Here is a 19,421-nt window from a genome sequence, read left to right on the forward strand (position 1 = left end):
TTGTTCTATAGTATTACTGTTTTTACTGTTTCTGATCAAATGCAGCCTTAGTGAGCATAAGAGACATCCTTCTAAAACGTACTTTTGAATAGTAGTGTATCATTTAAATTTGCCCTAGAACTTTTGTGCTTCTTTGTTTGCTCTCTGAAGGAATGTCAACATCTTGAGTGTAATTGGTTAAGGGTCTTATCATGCCCACATTCCTTGAGATGTTACGTGCCTCGTATGTCGCCCCCCTTTTCAACTGACCCATGTATTTCTGCTGCCTGAGACAAATGTGTCCCATTCTGGGATGACAGCCGTCAATAGCATCATTGTGTTAGGATGAGAGGGAGCCATGATCTTTGCCTTGGGGCTGCAGATCCCAAGAAGGACTTGAGCGTTTCCGCCTGCTGTGTCTCCCGCACCGGAACGTTACTGTTAAATGTTCCTCACAGTTCATCTTTACCCTCTTCCTGCTCTCTGGCCCCTCCACTTCCTGTCGGCAAAGGGGCAACCCTGTTGATTTACGGCTTGGTGAGTGAGGTAGGTGAAGGTAATTTATAGCCCAGGAACCCTCGGCCCTGTCTGAGCTGGACGGGACAGTCTATTTACACTCTTTGGCAGGGGTGTCTGGGGAGAAGTGAAAGTAGCAGTGAGGAGAAAGGAGAGGAATACCACGCGACTATGTTTGGCACTACAATGGCAGCTGGGTTGCTCACTGGTTTTGGTTCAAAAGTATGTGACACTGGGACATTTGACTCTCAATGCTATTTACTGCTCATAATGTCAGAGAAAAACATGTAAATCTAGCTAATCTTATTAGTCTTATCTTATCTAGCTAACACTATTACCTTTAATAAAATAGATAATAATAGATAACACTGTCTTATCTTATCTTAAATCAGTTTTTCTGTCAATTACTCTATCGCTATCTATCTATCTATCTATCTATCTATCTATCTATCTATCTATCTATCTATCTATCTATCTATCTATCTATCTATCTATCTATCTATCTATCTATCTATCTATCTATCTATCTATCTATCTATCTATCGTTCTATCGTTCTATCTATCTATCTATCGTTCTATCGTTCTATCGTTCTATCTATCGTTACATATATAAATGCATTCCTTGAAAATGTTTTAAAAAGATTACGCTGATGTCTCAAACTGTGCAGTGAACTGAAATGTCAAACTGAGATCTCAGTATGAACTCAATTATTTCTCATCAGATTCTTCATTCAGAAAGGTCTGGGCTGTTCTGTCCACTATAATTTTATAGATCTGTACTCCCACCAAATGCCAACAGTTCTCTTATTTGTTTCCATTGTATTTCTGCTAAAGAATTTTAGGAGAGTCATCAGAGACAAAGTTGATACTAAAATGAAACTGAAAATTCCGTTAAGTCTAAGCAGTAACATTTTCCTCTGTGAACGTGTTGCCGTGATTCAGTGTTTTTATGCAGAGCGTAGTTTAGTGTGACTTTGAAAGCTTTGAGAAATAAGAAGACACCGCTCTGAAATCAGTGCTGGCTCATCAAGTTTGTTATTTTTGGCTCTGTACATCAAAAGAAAACAGACCCTTGACTGAATGGCTGAGTCTAATGTAATGAGTCTGTCTAATCAGTTTTATCCTCAGTGTTTGTTTGTCTGTGATGTCCTACAGTATGTCTCTTCTGTCTGCATGCAGGAGTCTCCTCAGGTCCTGTCTCCCTGGTCTGAATCTATGACCCAGCTAATGAAGAGATTAGATCAGCTCAATCTGGACATAGAGGAAGCTCTCAGCGCGGGCTCTTCCCCCTCTGACACACCCAACACCGCCCGGAGACACACCACTAATGATAGAGCATCCCTTCAGGTCACTCTCACATTATTTCTCATTAATTATGAAAATATGTTGCCTTAGCTTCTTTGAAACGTGCATAATCTTTTTAGCCTCTGGACTTTATCCAAATCACATCTGATCAATTGTCTATTCTATTCTATTCTATTCTATTCTATTCTATTCAGCTCAGCTCAGTTCAGTTCAGTTCAGTTCAGTTCTATTCAGTTATCCAGAAATCATGCATATTTCTATAGTTTCACATTCAGTTTTTTTTATATCTAATCAGAATATAGATATTCTGTATCTCATTATGTGCACATAAAAATGTATCATTATTTTATACTTATATAAATGTAATATTTGAGTGAATATTTATTTAACTAAATTTATTCAAATCTAAATACTAGATTTTAATTTGAATTATTATAGTATATTAAAATAACATCTCTTATATTTTAAATGATGATAGTATTATATATGTATTATATATATATTAGTTGAGATTAGTTGACATTCATACTTTTGTGTCTAGATAACTGATAAGAATTCAGTATGAAGTTGCTTGATGTGCCAGTGCACGGCGTCTGTCTGTGACATGGGTTAGATAGAATGTGCTGCATGCTGGCAGAGACTAGACCCGACTGCTGACACTGACACAGAGCTCCATTGTCTTGGGAGCTTGCCATGGGGAACTTTCAATGCTGTTTAAAAAAAAACCTCATGCAAACTCGCGACATAACCACCCTATAGCAAGGGTTCACAGCAAGACACAAAAGTGCCTTTTGGTTCCTCAAGACAACGATGTCTTGTGCTTCCAGTCTGTTGCTCTGTTTGTATCACTATGTCCATTCGTGATAGTTAGCGGAATGACATGATGGTCAGAGCCCTCATGACACCCCAGTTTTTAAACAAGAGACTAGATTTACCATTGCATGTTATTCTGGACAAGGTCATAATTTTTCCATTTTCAATAGTTTTTGTGAGCCTGTGTCTCTGCTACCAACTGCTTCTTTTTTCTTCTCATAGTCATCTCCAGAGGTCATCTGTTCCAGACAAAGTGTGTCCCGTCCCACGCTAAAATCTCTTGTGCTGTCGTTGCAGAGCGGAGCTGCGGGGGTGAACCAGTCCCTCAACTGGAACAACATGGCCAGAAGAACCGACACGAGGGAACGGCACAGCCAAGAAAGACTTGCGGGAGCCACTTCCTCTCTGGGGAGATCACATGGTAAAAAGACAGAGGTGAGCATTTGAACTTACTTAGTATGATTTTTGTGTGTGTTGTATTGAATTGTTTAGTTTGTGATTAATAGCTGTCAATTTTAAACTATATTATGTATATAATTAGTTATAGGGTTCTTGTATTTTTGGTATCTGGTTTAGTTTCAACTCTAAAGAGTTGATCAGTATGTAGACCATGTGATCAGTTGCTTAGCTTTGCTCTGTGAAGTGTTTCCTAATGAACACGCTGTGTGTCAGTGACCAGGGCACACGTTCATTCCGAGAAGGTTCTGGGGTTGAGGTTGATGTCCTGGGACTGCATTTCTAATGGCTTTTCTGCGTTAGCGGGACTAAGTTAAATAGATTATCCTTTGCTAATCCAAACAGGATTCCCCCTTAGTCTGGGGAATTGAATTAATGAATTCAAAGCGACACCAAAGGAAGTCTTTTAGTGGGCTATTTAAGGCCATCACATCTTGTTTGGATTCCAAACCAGTGTAGTTTAGCTTTATCAGTGATTTTTAAACATCTAAAACAGGATTTATAATTGGATTTTTAATAGCTATTTCAATGTAAATGCAATAATCAAAATTAAACAATTTCAGTAAAATTGTGACATTGTTTTCTGTTTTCCATTTCATTATATTTAAAAATGTAATTTATTCTTCTGAATGTCTTCAGTGTCACATAAACCTTCAGAAATCAATCACACTTTTGAACGCAGTGTATATGCATAATTTAAAATTAAGCAAAATTAAAGGTTTCGCGTTCTTTGGTTTTGATTGGTTGAGACCTCATGTTTAGACCTACTGCATAAAAGTTAAAGTATGCAGTTTTTTCCAAGAGTAAGGGTTTAGTTTCTAGTTGTACGTAGCTTTTAAACATTTGGAGTTCGTTTGTAACCGGACAAGGTATTTTTGGAGAGAACGTGCGTGTCCTGCTGTTTAGAGGAAGTACAGAGAGACCTGACAACTGAGCGATTTACGAGTTCGGGGCTCATGTGAAAGATACTGAAAGGAATGTTCTATCATTCTGGAAACGAATCCGACATGCAAAGGATGGAAAATAAGACTCTTCACGGACGATCGCCGCAGCTGATTTACAGCTGTCTTAGTCCAGCTTCAGATCGACCGCAATTTATGGTGGACTTTTGTCTCAAGCCACCCTGGTCTGCAAAGACAGAGAAAACAAACAATCGCCAAGTCTTCCTTTTAGCTCATCATGAATATTTTTCATTTCACAGGAACGCACTCTCTTGCATTGTTCCAAAACAATATCCGATGAGCAACAGTGGGTTTAAATGAGCACAATATCTGTGGGAATCCGACCCTTTTCCGTCCGGCTGGAGAACTGGGCCAGATGTGTTTGTTTAATCTCTGCATAGCTGAAGCGGCACTGGTACGTTCTGCGGTCTGTGCTTGGGAGCCCGGCTAAAGGCCTCTGGCAGGGATCTGGGAGGTGATGGTGTTTGTTCGAGTGTGTGAGAGCGCAGGAGAGAGAGAGTTGAAGAGGGTAATTGGATTGGAGGGGGTAATAGAATGATTTGGCTTTGTGCACTCTGACAAAATGAAGGCTTGAGGTTTTTGGAGAAGATTAGCAGGTCAAAAGCTCCAGAGGCATGTGGAGGCCTTCGGTCCGTTGGAATGAATGTAGGCCACCCTCATATAGATGACAAATCCAAACTCTGAAAGCTCTGTTGGCATTTTACCAACTGTCTTCTAACATTAACACAGTTTGTGATCCTCACCAAGCCTGTTATCCTCGTTCACCTCTTGTTGTCGTGAAGAAGGTGTTCATGCGGTCACACACATCTGCTGGCTGGTCTTGAAGGTCTTATGTGATCTCAATTAAAAAGATACAAACTGTGGGAAAAGAAGAGTTGTCTTCCTTTTAATTCATGATTTGGAACTTGAATTGTGAGGAAGAGGAATTTATATATATGTAAAAATGTAGTAAACAATTATGTAATTTAGATTTCAATATTTTTTGTACATGTATAATTTATTTTAGTTCTATAATTGTTACATAACAACTTTAGATTATAAATGTTTGTGTATATAGGTATGTTATAGTTATAGATTTTTATTTGCTTATAAAATATAACATACAACATATATATTTCATGTTATTAGCTAATTATAATATATACTGTGTATTTATTTATTTATGCAAAATCTTCTTGACAGTTCTAATCAAATGACATATTTTCTCAGTTATTTATTTTTAGATTTGTTTTTATAAAAGTTTATGTATGTTATATATTATAGAATCTTTGGTGTAATATATATGTAAATTCGTCCTGAAAATTCAAATTAAATTCCATCTTTTACAGTACTCAACATTTTAATTATATTTAACATAGAATTATAAATAATAATAGTTGATTATATAAAAATCTAATTAATGTGAATAATAATAATATCAACAATAATAGCAATAGTACATTTGTCTATGATTTGTTATTACTTTTTATTTGAATTTTAGTTATTTTAGAACATCAGGTTAAACAAAATGAAACTGGGAAAAGTTGCCTTGGCAACTAGATGAAAAAAAAGTTTAATTTAAAAAAAATATATTTTAATTTTATTTTATTTTTAATAAAAAAAATAAATCGGTTCTGGAAAGCATACACGGTGTGTGTGTTTCTTTTCTCTAATTTAATTTTAATTCAGCCTGCAACCTAGATTGATATTTGGTTCAAATTCAAAAGCTAGACATCTCTGCTACAATGAAACAGTTCATGATTCAACACTGAGCGAATGTTTATGTTGACACAGTGTTACGAGGAAGCTGTACGTCATAAATACGACTCACAAGGATCCGGGCCAAAGCAGCCCATCTATTTATTAGTGCTGTAACATCAACCACTGTGAAAGAGGTTGTTTCAGTTAATCACGTCACTACTACACCGCACCATACAGTTGACGCCGTCATAAAAATTTTAAAGAAAACATACGGCTCAAAATGCTTGTTAACTTGGAACCAGCTTTTATTTAAGATGTTTTAAGCCCCGGTTTTAATGTATCTTCCATACTGTAAAGAACCCACTGTGGAAGCACCAAATGTGCTCTGTCTGTAACATTTTAAAGGGATAGTTCACCTAAAAAGAAAATTCTGTCATATATTTACTCTCAACTTTGTTCTAAACCGTAGTGCAGGGTTCCTCAATTAGTTTTCACCGAGGGCCGAATTCTGCCAACAATACCAAGCCAAGGGCCACTGTTCCTGCTCATCTCCAGACTGGATCTCTTCTCTCTCCGTTCCTTAATTGCAGATTCAATTATTAGATCTTTCAGCATTAATATTTTTACTTAGATTTTTTGGGGAGGATCAAACTGTAGCACCGTGTGTCCAAACCAGACGTGACGCGACGTGATAAAAAGTATCTTTTCCATATCATTTTTGTCCTAACCACCCGCGACAGCGACACGTGACAATAAGTGACACAGAATTCTATTTTAGGATGTTTGATTTTATTTTCTGCGACGACGCAGCAGGAACGACATACAAAATATGGCACTGATAATCTCAGGTAATGATTATGTGCTTTATTCAATGTTAAAAGTGTCTAATGTGAGTTTGAATATTATTTTGCGTGAGGTTTATAGCCATAGTGAAAGCAACAATAGATATTTTACCTCAGATCTTGAAAATAAATTAAAGCAAACTTGCGTTAAAACTGTGAACTCACTGCGCGCCAACATCAAAGATGGTATCACTCACTCACTCAAAACTGTTCAGTCCATTCACATTTGAATCACCTATTTTCCGTGTCCACTTTTCTTTACTTCACACTTGCCATGTTTTTGCTGTCACATAGTATCTACTACACTGGACGCGACAAAGCATTGCAAATCATTTGAACTTTGTGTCAGTACGTCATAAATAGAACGAGTCAGCTTCTGTCGGGCATTTTCCTCTCGCGGGCGGATGTGGCCCGCGGACCGCCTATTGAGGAACCCTGTCCTAATGACTTTCTTGGCTCTGTGAAACAAAAAAGATATATTCTGAAAAAAAAAGTTTTGTCCATACAATGTAAGTCAGTGGGTTCCAAAGTTGTTTTCATTTCTAGATGAACTATCCCTTTAATTTGCTTAATTACATGTTGGTGGCTCTGTTAGAATTGATAAGTGGATGAATCAGTGTGTGAACTCACAAATGTTTTGGCAAAACTCTTTCCCACTGCCTCTAACCTATTCCTCACCCTCAACCCATTGTTGCTAAATCCTGGAGGTGCTGGTAAGCGATGGGAAGCTGAGTCTTCTCCATCCATCTGTGTGGAGGGTCCACGCTGGTTCTCCAACTCCCTGCGGGGTCCTCTGTTGGGGCAGGAGAGGGGAGCTAAGCGGCTCAATAGGATGAAGATAGATTACGGGGCCGAGTGCAACTCAGGAGGCCAGGATATGTTCTGCTCCAGCAGAGGTTAAGCCTCAGTTTGGGACGTTGGGTGAGGAGCGCCCCTGCAAAGTGTCAAAATACGGCTGGGTTGAGCGGTCAGTGCTGTGCCCTTTTGCTCTTTTTCTTTTCCTCTCGATTTTGTGGGATACTTTCCTTGTGAATCTACATAATCTTAATCTTTTTTTGTACTGTGAGAACTTTTTAATGTCTGACTTAAAGGGATATTTCACCTAAAAATGTATTATATTTGTTCTGTTGATGTTTAGCAGAACACACAAGATACTAGGAACAACATGAGGTTTGGTAAATTACTGAATTTTAATTTTTGGGTGATATATTCAACTATTTAACTAGGCTAGATTTATTGTACTACTATAACATGATCTGTTTTAAATTCGGTGTATTTGCATACATTATATTGATAGTATCAACATTCTTTAGACCTCACTCATTGAAAACAATCATAACATCCTTCTCAAAGATTCCCAAAACATTTGGGTTTGTAAAAATAGCAGTATGTATGCCGTCATCGTGCAAGTTCACATTTCCTGTGACACAGGAGGCAGAAAAGAGAATGCTTAGTGTAAACACCATTCAGTGAGCTGCGATTCCCCTGAACGTTTATCTGCCTGCTGTCATTCAGAGGTTACAGCTTCATTTGTTTAGTTATTAAATGTAATTTGACACTCATCTACCTATTATTAATATACTATGCTATAAATATACTGAACTTAATTAGTTATCATTAACTAAAATTAAAACTATATATAAAAAACAAATAATAAAATAGATGATAACTAAAATAAAATAATCTATCTATCTATCTATCTATCTATATGAATAAATATATTTTATTATATTAAAATGTTTATTTATTATAAATATAAATCTTATATTTTTTATAATTTTTGTATATTAACATATATATTAACGTTTATAGTTTTTTCAAATCAGTGAATTTGGAATGGTCACCAATGGAGAAAAATGGCCACAACATCTACCAGGAGCTACCTTGACCCCTTGGGCATGATGCCCATCTTGTTCCACTTCCTGTTAGACTGTTATGTGTGGAACCTGTGCATGAAATGCACACACATTTACCCACGTACGTATTGTACACATTGATGCATGGACCTTTCACCACCACAAGCCTTGAGAGGCATTCTGGCATCGAGCCTAGAAGCAGAACAGCTCTCAAAGTGGGTTTTAACATATACAGCACTTTCAGAAACACGAACATTGAGGTGCTTATTCAACTTTCTTGTGTTTCCTTTAAAAGCAGGACTAATTTTGGAATAGGGTTGATCCTACGTTATCCTTCCCTTTAAAGTCATCTTTCATTTCATCAATTACTCAACCCTGCTTTTTTGTTTTCTTTTCAGAAAACAGGCACAGGCTTGTGCAAAAACATGAAATATAGCCTCCGTTTATACATTTACTACATGCACAGATTCCACATTGAACAAATGAGATGCATCAGATAAGTCTTGTCTGCAGCATCACCCATGACAGTGACCTATTCCTTCTTTTCTCCTTCATAACTGGGCATTTCACTAAGACTGTTTCTGTCATAACACAACCAAGACCCTGCGTCATGCTAGCTGCATTTCTTTGACGTTCTCTAGATGTTAACTTCAAAAAAAAAAAAAAAAAAAAAATACCACCAACTAAGCCGCCCACCTCAGTTTGGAAGATGGATGGTCCATGGCCTGATAGCCCAAACAGACCTTCCGTCAGAACACCCAACAAACAGACCCGACTGAAAAAAGCTGAACGCGGTGGAGAATGAGGGAACTAGATGGAACATATTCCAGTGGACTGAGCAAGGCTGAAGACGGGAGCTAAATATAGAAAAGTTGTCCTGCTGCAGGGGGTTTCATGGAATGCAAGATGGATGAGGCTTTGCTCTCGGGACCACATCTGGCCCACCCGAGCCCTCTGGGGTCACTTTGAAGTGGATGCCGAAGAGCTTTTTTGTACTTTACAGCACATACTTTCTCTCTTATCCCTCTATTTTTTATCTTTCGCTTTGTCTTATATTCTCCATCATTTCACACCCCTAAATTCCTCTGGCTTCATGGTTTTTCTTCTTCTCTGCCTTGTAAAAAGGATATTGAATCAGAATGAGCTTTATTGGCCAGGTATGTTTACACGTACAAGGAATTTGTTATAGTGACAGAAGCTCCACAGTGCAACAGAAAGACAGCCACAGGACAGGACACAGATAATAAAATAATAATATACAAATAGGCAATGTACAAAACAGCAAAACCACAATATAATATAGACAATTATGTGTGTACAGGTCTGATATGTGCAAATTTGAAATGAAAAAATAAGTATGTATGGTGAATAAATAATATATAATAGAGTTGTGTGTTCCGTGTTTATTGTCAAGTGTTCATGAGATGGATTGCCTGAGGGAAGAAACTATTTCTGTGTCTGGTCGTTCTGGTTCTCAGAGCTCTGTAGCGTCGACCAGACGGTAACAGTTCAAAGAGGGAGTGTGCTGGATGTGAGGGGTCCAGAGTGATTTTGCCAGGCCTTTTGCTCACTCTGGATAAGTACAGCTCTTGAAGAGTGGGGAGGGTTGTACCAATGATTCGCTCAGCAGTCCGGACTACCCTCCGTAGTCTTCTGAGGTCAGATTTGGTAGCTGAGCTGAACCAGACAGTTATTGAGGTGCAGAGGATGGATTCAATGATGGCAGGTGTTTGATGTGAATTTTCCCAACCTCACTAGCTGCTGCCTGTCTGTCAGGAAGCTGTTGATCCATTGACAGACATAGGTGGGGACGGAGAGCTGAGTTAGTTTATTCTGAAGGGTGTCTGGGATTATGGTGTTAAAAGCGGAGCTGAAGTCTACGAACAGGATCCTCACATAAGTCCCTGGTCTGTCCAGATGCTGCAGGATGAAGTGCAGTCCTATATTGACTGCATCATCCACAGACCTGTAAGCTCTGTAGGCAAACTGCAGGGGGTCCAGTAAGGGTCCAGTGGAGGCCTTCAGATAAGCCAAAACCAGTCTTTCAAATTATTTCATGACCACAGATTTTAGAGCCACAGGTCTATAGTCATTAAGTCCAGTAATTTGGGGTTTCTTTGGGACGGGGATGATGGTGGTGCATTTGAAGCATGAGGAACTTCGCACAGCTCCAGTCGCACAGCTCACAGCTCCACCTACATTTCACTGCTGGACCTACATTTCACTGCTGGTTATACCCTGTATAATTGTGTATGTGACAAATAAAATCTTGATCTGTTGAAGATCTGTGTGAAGATGGGGGCCAGCTGGTCAGCACAGATTTTTAGGCAGGCTGGTGACACACCGTCTGGGCCTGGTGCTTGCCTTCTTTTGCTCTTTCTGAAGACCGGGCGCACGTCATCTTCGCTGATCTGAATTGTAGGTGTGGGGGAGAGGGGGGTTGCTGGAGATGTGAATGGTTGTGTGGAGAGGTGTTCAGGGCGGGTGTGGGGTGATTTTTCAAACCTGCAGTAGGCCAAACCAGTGTGGCCAAACCAGTGTGTATTTGGCCTGTTTATACAAGACTTTATCCCCGTTTCTGTAAGCATCTTCTTTGGCCTGACGGAGCTGTCTGAGTTTTGCAGTGAACCATGGTTTGTCGTTGTTGTAAGTTAGATGAGTCTAGGTAGGAATGCACATATCTTCACAGAAACTGATGTAAGATGTTACCGTCTCTGTGAGCTCGTCCAGATCGATTGCAGCAGCTTGGAAAACAGTCCAATCAATGAGAGAGAAACAGGCTTGTAAATTCCGCTCTGTTTCATTAGTCCATCTTTTAACAGTTCTTAATATAGGTTTTGCAGATTTAAGTTTCTGCCTGTAGGTCGGTATGAGATGAACCAAACAGTGATCAGAGAGTCCTAAAGCTGCTCATGGGACAGAGTGATATGCAACCTTTATCGCTGTGTAACAGTTATCCAATATATTAATGTCTCTGGTGGGACATGTAATGTACTGTCTGTATTTTGGCAGTTCGCGGGAGAGATTTGCTTTATTAGCATCCCCTAGAATGATTAAAACAGAGTCCGGGTGTTGTTGTTCTGTGTCTGTGATCAGATCAGCGAGTTTCTGTAAAGCCAGGCTCACATGTGCTTGCGGTGGAATGTAGACACTCACGAGAATGAACGAACAAATCTCCCGCGGCGAATAGAACGGCTTGCAGTTAATGAAGAGCGTTTCTAGATCTGAACAGCACATCTTCTTTAACACAGTTACATCTGTACACCACCACTTATTGTGAGTACATTGTAAAGTATTTTAGAGTGCGTGGCAATTTGATTCTATTTACTTTATACAGATTTCTGATCTTATTGTTGACAATTCATTAGTGCAAGTTATTTAGAAGAAAATGAAAGTGTTTGTCTTTCACTGCGTCCAAAATCAAATAGGTATTAAAGATTATGATCGCGATTCAAAAACCCACACAATCTTGTTTATAAATGACAATTCGTCTGTCTAAACCTTTGATAAGTCATACCGAAACATTCAAATATGTGTTCACACTACCACTTGTAGAGAGAGCAGCTTTCATGTTTGGGTATGAAACAGCTTCACAAACAGTCTTTTCAACAAGCTTGTCTTAGCCTACAATCATTCATGTTATCACAGAAGTAATGGGATAAAAGTTTATAGTTCGGATATAAACACTCATGTCTATGGTAGTGATTAAAATTGAGAAAATAATTTTTTGAAAGTAATTTTCGCTTCAAAATGGCGCTTCAAATAACGTTTGTTGGTTACAATGTTGATTATTGTTTCACCACTAGGTGGCGACAAGTGACTCTTAAAAACGCATTTGTCATTGAATCATTCATTCAAGATACTCATTCAAAAATGCTGATTCGTTTTAGTAATGGAACAAGTGAAGTATTTATAAGTCATTGAATCATTCATTCAAATAATAATAATAAAAAAAATCATTCAAATTAATTAAACATTTTTGAATAGAATGAGCCAATTAATATTTTGTCACAGCCTCTAGTAAATTGTTGCTTAGTTTAGAATCATGTGCAAATCATGATTCTCAATTTATTCAGAATCGTGCAGCTCTAGTAGGTTCTACGTTTGCTTTGAAACTTGCTTCGCAACCATTAAAAAATTTCTATGTAGATAGAGTGAATATATTTCGGATCTGTCATGTTGTCATTATCATGTGGCCTTTGGCAGTTGTGTTGCTTGACTGCTATTCACAAATACTCTCTGTGGCATCATGGGATTGTAAAGTGTCCAACAGATGCACACATAAGAATTTCGGCAGAAGTGGTAGGTCGACTTTTCGCCTGCTGTTTTATGCACTCGGATGACTCGCATACAATTATTATTATTTTTTTTGCCTACTATATAGTATGGAATTAGCCTAGTTTGGTTACCATTTTGTTTGATGGAACTGATCAATCTTATTACTTGTTTAATGTGCCATTTCTCACTGAAATAACTTTTGGTGGTAAAATGGGTTGCACCATTGCATGTTAGCTTTAAACGAATAGTTCACCAAATTTTTTTTGTCATTATTTACTCACCCTCATGTTGTTCCAAACCTATATGAGTTTCCTCCTTATGTTGAACATAAAAGAAGATATTCTGAAGAATGCTGGTAATCAAACAGTTGATGGTTCCACTGACTTCCATAGTATTTCTTTCCCTACTATGGAAGTCAATGGGGACCAACAACTGTTTGGATCTTCAAAATTCTTCAAAATATCTTCTTTGTGGTCAACATAAGATTATACAGGTTTGGAACCACATGAGGGTGAGTAAATAATGACAATTTTCATTTTTGGGTGAACTATTCCTTTAAATGAGTCAGTTTAGGCCAGTCAGTATCAGTTTCACATGGAACATGTGTGTAATATCAAACATGCATTCGAGAATCTCCAGTGCAGTGAATACTATGATAGACGTTAGTCATGCATGCCAAATAAAACCACTAAAAATGAATTGTAGGGGAATCCCAGGCATAGAAAAATATTTCTTGAACTTTAGGAGCTGTGTTATATAGCATGATCCAAAATCTCCAACAGCTCATAATTCAGATTCAGCCCAAATTATGTTTTTGTATCTTTATGTATCTGACCATTGCCTCTGGAAATTACGGCATCTGTTTTCCTTTTGCTGCGTTAGGATCTTGTATCTCATTCTGAGCCAATGCAGTGTCTGCACAGTTAGTTTTCCTCCGTTTCCCCTCAGGCATTATTATTTTTCATCTGTCTATCCATCCATTATTTCTGACTGAGAAATGATTATACTTGTAATCCTGTCAGCCTTCATCATTCACACAGAGGAATCCTACAATTCCAAGAAAATGGCACATATCCCAGGAAGGCGCTCATTAGTATATAGACCACATGTGTCAAAACAACATCCCCCTTCCTTCATTGTTTTTTTTCAGTTGCGTCTTGATCTATTTTCTCATATTTGATATAGTGTTAGCATTCGGTTTCTTTACTTGAAGGTCTTGGATTTGATTTTGTCCTTCATTTTGCCATCAGGTTGATTGACTGATGTGTGGATATTTCAGAGTTGTATCTTTTCGTCCGGATATGTTTTTGTAAGGTGGCTCTTCCTAAAGCTAGTCATCATTCACTGATGCTTAATTACATGTCATGTAACCGTCATTTGTGTCGGTGACAATTACCACTTTGAAACACAGCAGGGCTTTACTCGTGCTCATGCTCTTTCTTCCTAGAATTCACAGTAATCCTTTGCAAACTTGTTTTGAAAGGCGACATTCCAGTAAGCGGCCCGCTAGTAAATAACATATAATATACATACCTAGAAATGGTCTCGCTTTACAGTTTTTCATGCACTGTTTAAGCTGTTTTATGAGGGTAACACCCTCAGTTGTACTTGCATTTGAACACCATAACTCTTTGAGATGTGGGGTTAAAATTCAACCCCTCAATGCAAAATCTCACAGCCTATAAGCAACCATGACATCATCCATCATTTCCCCTCTTTCCGCTGTGTTTTTCAGACCCAGATCTGATTAAATGGAGACAGAGGGCCTCAGTGTACATTTATATCTGAGGGAATATCCAAACAATGATCAACAGGCACTTCAAACAGCTTTAGCACTCTTAATGTGTTCAATTACACTAAAATTACTTGTGTTTTGTTGGTTGCTGTGATTATAGACAACACATCTGCTTCCTTTCAATGTAAAACGCCCCTAACCTTTTGAGACCCAACAAAACATCATTTTTTACATCATTGTTGTGTTTAGTAGACATTTGCTGCCTCTGCTACTGAAATTAGCATGCATCTGGGTCTGCTCAATCAGACAAGGACAATCAGACAATTTTGCATTAGTCTTAAAAGTTAGACCGTACCAGATTGAGTCGTTTTTTTGTGCAAGGTTCAGTTTTCAACTTCATACATTTTGTGGACACATTTTCATGTAACTTTAGTTTTTAACTATATACAATATAGTATAAATGTATAATATGCCGTTATAATAATTTAGTTATTTCATAGTGTGATGATATTTTTATTTTTATTTATTTTATTTTTTTCATAGTGTTGTGGATTACCAATATTTATGTTGGGGTGTGTATACACACACACACACACACTAACATACATGCTGAATGTTTTAATATAAATCACATATATTTATTATAATATAAATTAAATGGTTATTATGAATGTGTAACATATGGGTTTCTATGGACAAAATGATTTATATAATAGTAATAATAATAATGATAAATTATTTAATATTCATTAAATTCATTATTCATAATATAATTTCTATTTCATTTATATTATAAATATAATAACAAAGATATTATCAAAACATTTAGCAATTCAGCTTGACACCTTTAATTATAAAAAGGTATAATTATGTAGTTTTATTTTAAATTGTTTTGTATTTTTATTATTAGGTTATTTTATGTCATATATTAATATTATTTTATTGGCCACACCCCCAAACATTTGACATCACAGTAAAGTCCTCAAGACCTAAGACATTGAGTATTGTCTCAGAAGCGCACACACACACACACAGACACACACACACACACACACACACACACACACACACACACAATTTTACAGTCCTGTTCTGCATGTACATACTATGTGCTTATTATATTAATTGCAATACCTGGGTAATAACTAGATAACTTTACCCATGTAGTTACCTTATATTACCCAGTACTATCTTATGTAAGTACAATACTGTAAAATAAAGTGCAACCCAAATCATAAATTACTTGGTTTTAGGAGAAAAAGTAGCATTTTTGTAAAAATCAATGCATATGAGAGTACCGTGATATCTTTCACAGGGCACATGATACCTGAGTGTAGTAGCAGAAAGGTGAAACTAGAAAACAGGCCTCTTATGGATTACAGCTGGAATGTTGGACATGACCCTCTCTCTAAACAAGTAGCACTTTCTCTCTTGGCTGGGTAAGAGCACTGTAAATCATAGTGGCCCAGATCAATGTACCGTTCAGCAGATCCGTGGGAGGAAATTCAATGGTCAGGTGTTGATTTTATCCACTGTGGGAGAGGAGCAATACTTTAGGTCCTTGGTTTTGATGCTTCATGAGACCGTTTTATGTGATATGGTTACAGTTATGAAAATATTAACTCAACCTTGATGTATATTTTTTTTAAACAGATTTCATATTTTGTTTTCAGATGTCCATCAAGAAGAGGCATGGAGATGCAGGTGAGTTCATGTTTTCCTTTATATTTCAAATTGTGCTGGCAATAACACATGTTTGGTTGTAATGTGTACACAGTGCAGCACAGTAATGTGAATTTATCAGATTGGGTAAATGCATTTGACATTGTTTGCTCGATGAGGTGTAAAAGAAGCTCTTTGAATGCAATTTTTGAACGCTATAGGCCTATATAAACTTCTAGATTAAGATATTATGCCCTACATATTTGCTGTAATCAATTGAGACATTCGCTGATTAGACTGGCTCATTGTGGAGCCGTGTAATACTTTAACAGGGTGTATCTGGTTTTCAGTGAGAGGTTGTCTGAATTGCTGCTTAATGTAATTAAATGACTAAAGTGTGCAATCGCGAGACAGCTCAAACATTCTAGTTCTCTGCACTCAAATTGCGCCCCGAGCTTGTCCCGAGATTTGCCCAGAGCATGACTAATTCAAGGATGAAACAAGATTCTTGTTGTGTTATCCTGGACTGGAATGGGCTTTCCTTTAATCTTGACTGATGTCGTAGTTTGAAATCTCAGAATCTCACATTTCTAATATATTCTCAGGCAGTGTTTTGCTGTGTGAACTTACTAACTGTATAAAAAAGTTTCAAATTATTTAACTTGTAATGGATTGAATTTACAGGATATTAGGAAGAGCTATGTTGAGGAGAAATATGGGGAAAATGAAAAAAGATGGAAAGAAAGAGAAAGAAAGAAGGATGGGAAAAGGGATAAAAATAGGGATGGAAAGAAAGCAAGATAAATATGGAAGTAAGGAAGAAAGGAAGGATGGAAGGATGGAAAGAAGGATAGAAAGAAAGGAATAGAAAAAGGATGGAAAGAAAGGGATGGGAAAAAGGAAAGAAATATGGAAGCAAGCGAAGAAAGAAATGCAGAAGGAAAGAAGGATGTAAAGAACGATGAAAGGTAGAAAGACAAATGGAAAGAAACATGTAAGGAAGGAAAGAAAGAAAGAAATGTGTAAGAAAAGAAAGAAAAAGTATAATGGGACAAAGGTAATATGATGGAAGGATAAAAGAAGAAGAGAAGGAAGGGAAAAAGAACAAAAGGAAGGGGAAAAATGTACAGAATAGAAAGTGTAAAAAAAAAGATAAAAAAGAAAGAAAGAAAGAAAGAAAGAAAGAGAAAGAAAGAAAGAAAGAGAAAAGAACAATGGGACAAAGGTAGTATGAATGAAAAAGGAACAGAAGGAACAAATGTTAAAAAAGAAAGAAATGAAGAATGGAAAAAGAAATATGGAAGCAATTGGAAAAAAGTAAATATACAAACAAGAAAGAGAAACAAAAAGAAAGACGGAACAAAGAAAGGAAAGAAAGAAAGAAATACAGAAGAAAGGATGGAAGGCAGGACAGAAGTAAAGACAGAAGTAAAGAAAAGCAGAAAGAAAGCGAGTTAATAATTTGATTTCTCCACATGATAAAACATCTGTTACTTTTTCTTTTCTCAGTCCACTCTCTTTTTTTCTCTCTGGGTCTCATTAAAGGCTGGTACAGGACGAGTGTGACAGACACAGACAGGTGCTCTTCTGTTCCTCTGAGTGTCTGGAGAATGTGGGGGACTTAGTCCTTCATTTATAGCCCTACTTCTGTGTTCTGGCTTGCTGTGGGACCCAGTTAAAATTAGGAGGGTGTACCAGACCATTGTTACTGTTAGGCTGAGAAGACATATTTGACTTAGCTTGATGTGCCTACAGGCAAATAATAATAATATATTATATATATATATATATATATATATATATATATGACACACACACACTTATTAACATTTTTTAGAATCTTTCAGTTTTTGTTTAAATGGATCTGTGCACTCTGGATGTCACCGTCACTTTTATTTAATTTAACAACTAACCATGTGTCTTCCATTGGATAGCCATGCTAATAGTAATACCAATGATGATGCTATAAAAGAAAAGCGCAGAGTTAAGGCCACATGTGGTGTAGTATTTCCCCGCTCATATTTTACTGCAGGAGAGACGTAGAGACTGCATGATGTCACTCTGCTGCAGAGCCAGATGGCCGAGCGGCTCCATAATGTACTACACACCTCGTTAGAGTGACAGTCTCCAGAAAGACCCTGTCCAGATCTCGCTTGCAGCCACTGGAGCATTTAATGATGACTTCTAAAATTAAAACATGCTATTTCATTCAGATCACTGTAAATGATGTTATTTAAAGCTCTGTGCTGTGCATTTCGATTAGGGTTAAAGATCATTCCGTGGAGCAATGAGCAACAGTAGGTTTTGGTGACTATAAAAATCTGTTCAGTAAATATTTGTAAGCTTTAAGAGGAAAGCTAACCTGTCTTTTTTACCATTTGATTTGGTTGATACAATGCAAACCAAAACTGCATTAATAGCTTTCGATTAGACACATAGATTTAGATGAGACACAGATAATGAGAGGTATTGGGACAAAGACAAAAAACAGAGGTTGCTAGGTCCCTGTTTGGGTGTCCTGCTCACATGAAGCGGACCACCATGTGAGCCACCTGTTCCACTATTTTCAAGTTTATTAACTCGGAGCCAGACTTAAATTCTCGAAAAAAGTGGCTTAATAATGAACTTTTTTTCTTTTACATTTTTGTTTTAGACTTTTATTGTTAAAAAAAGTATATTTTATTTTACTTTTAATACTTTTTAATTTTAATTTAATTCTACATTTGTATTTAAGTTTTGCTTAAATGTTCAGGAACACTTTAAATTTAGAAGTGATTAAATGGTCCAAATAAATAACAAATAATAAAAAATTACTTTTTTCTAAAATGTCTTGATTTGTGTTCTACAGAATTTTCCCTTTTTGGGTGAACTGCTGCTAACTTTAAGTGGGATAAACTACCCAAAAATGAATATAATATCCTCATTTACTCACCCTCAAGTTGTTCCAAACCTCTTTCTTTCTTCTGTTGAATATGAAAGAAATATATATTTTGAAGAATGTAGGCTATCAAACGGTTGCTGGTAGCCATAGACTTTCATAGTATGGAAGAAAAAAATACCATGGAAGTCAGGATACCAGCAGTTTTGGATTCAAACACTTTTGGATCCAAAAATACATTTGAATCCAGGAATTACAATTTTGTGGCCACATGACCAAGTTCCTGTCTATAATGGTCACTCTGACCCACCCACTGGCCCCGCAGGGTCCTATAAACCTGCACCTCATAAAAGGCCATTAGCTCTGATGCTGACCAGCGCCAAACCCCTGTGAAGAACTCAAGAACCAGTTAACTTTTTGGATTCCTTGACTATACATAAATTGCACATCCTCCCGTGC

General features: G+C 37.2%; 1 protein-coding gene across 1 annotated transcript in view; it reads left to right on the forward strand.

Annotated features, from left to right (window-relative positions):
• LOC306854518 (stAR-related lipid transfer protein 13-like) overlaps positions 1-19,421 on the forward strand; it is an 87,752-nt gene that overhangs the window by 9,679 nt on the left and 58,652 nt on the right. Inside the window, exons 3-5 of the mRNA XM_079392619.1 lie at positions 1,675-1,842; positions 2,836-3,048; positions 16,096-16,126. Of these exons, the coding sequence (XP_079248745.1) occupies positions 1,675-1,842; positions 2,836-3,048; positions 16,096-16,126 (412 nt within the window). The remainder of the gene's footprint in view (positions 1-1,674; positions 1,843-2,835; positions 3,049-16,095; positions 16,127-19,421) is intronic.

This window comes from Barbus barbus (assembly GCF_936440315.1).
Source record: "Barbus barbus genome assembly, chromosome: 34".
In the NCBI taxonomy this organism is placed as follows: domain Eukaryota; kingdom Metazoa; phylum Chordata; class Actinopteri; order Cypriniformes; family Cyprinidae; genus Barbus; species Barbus barbus.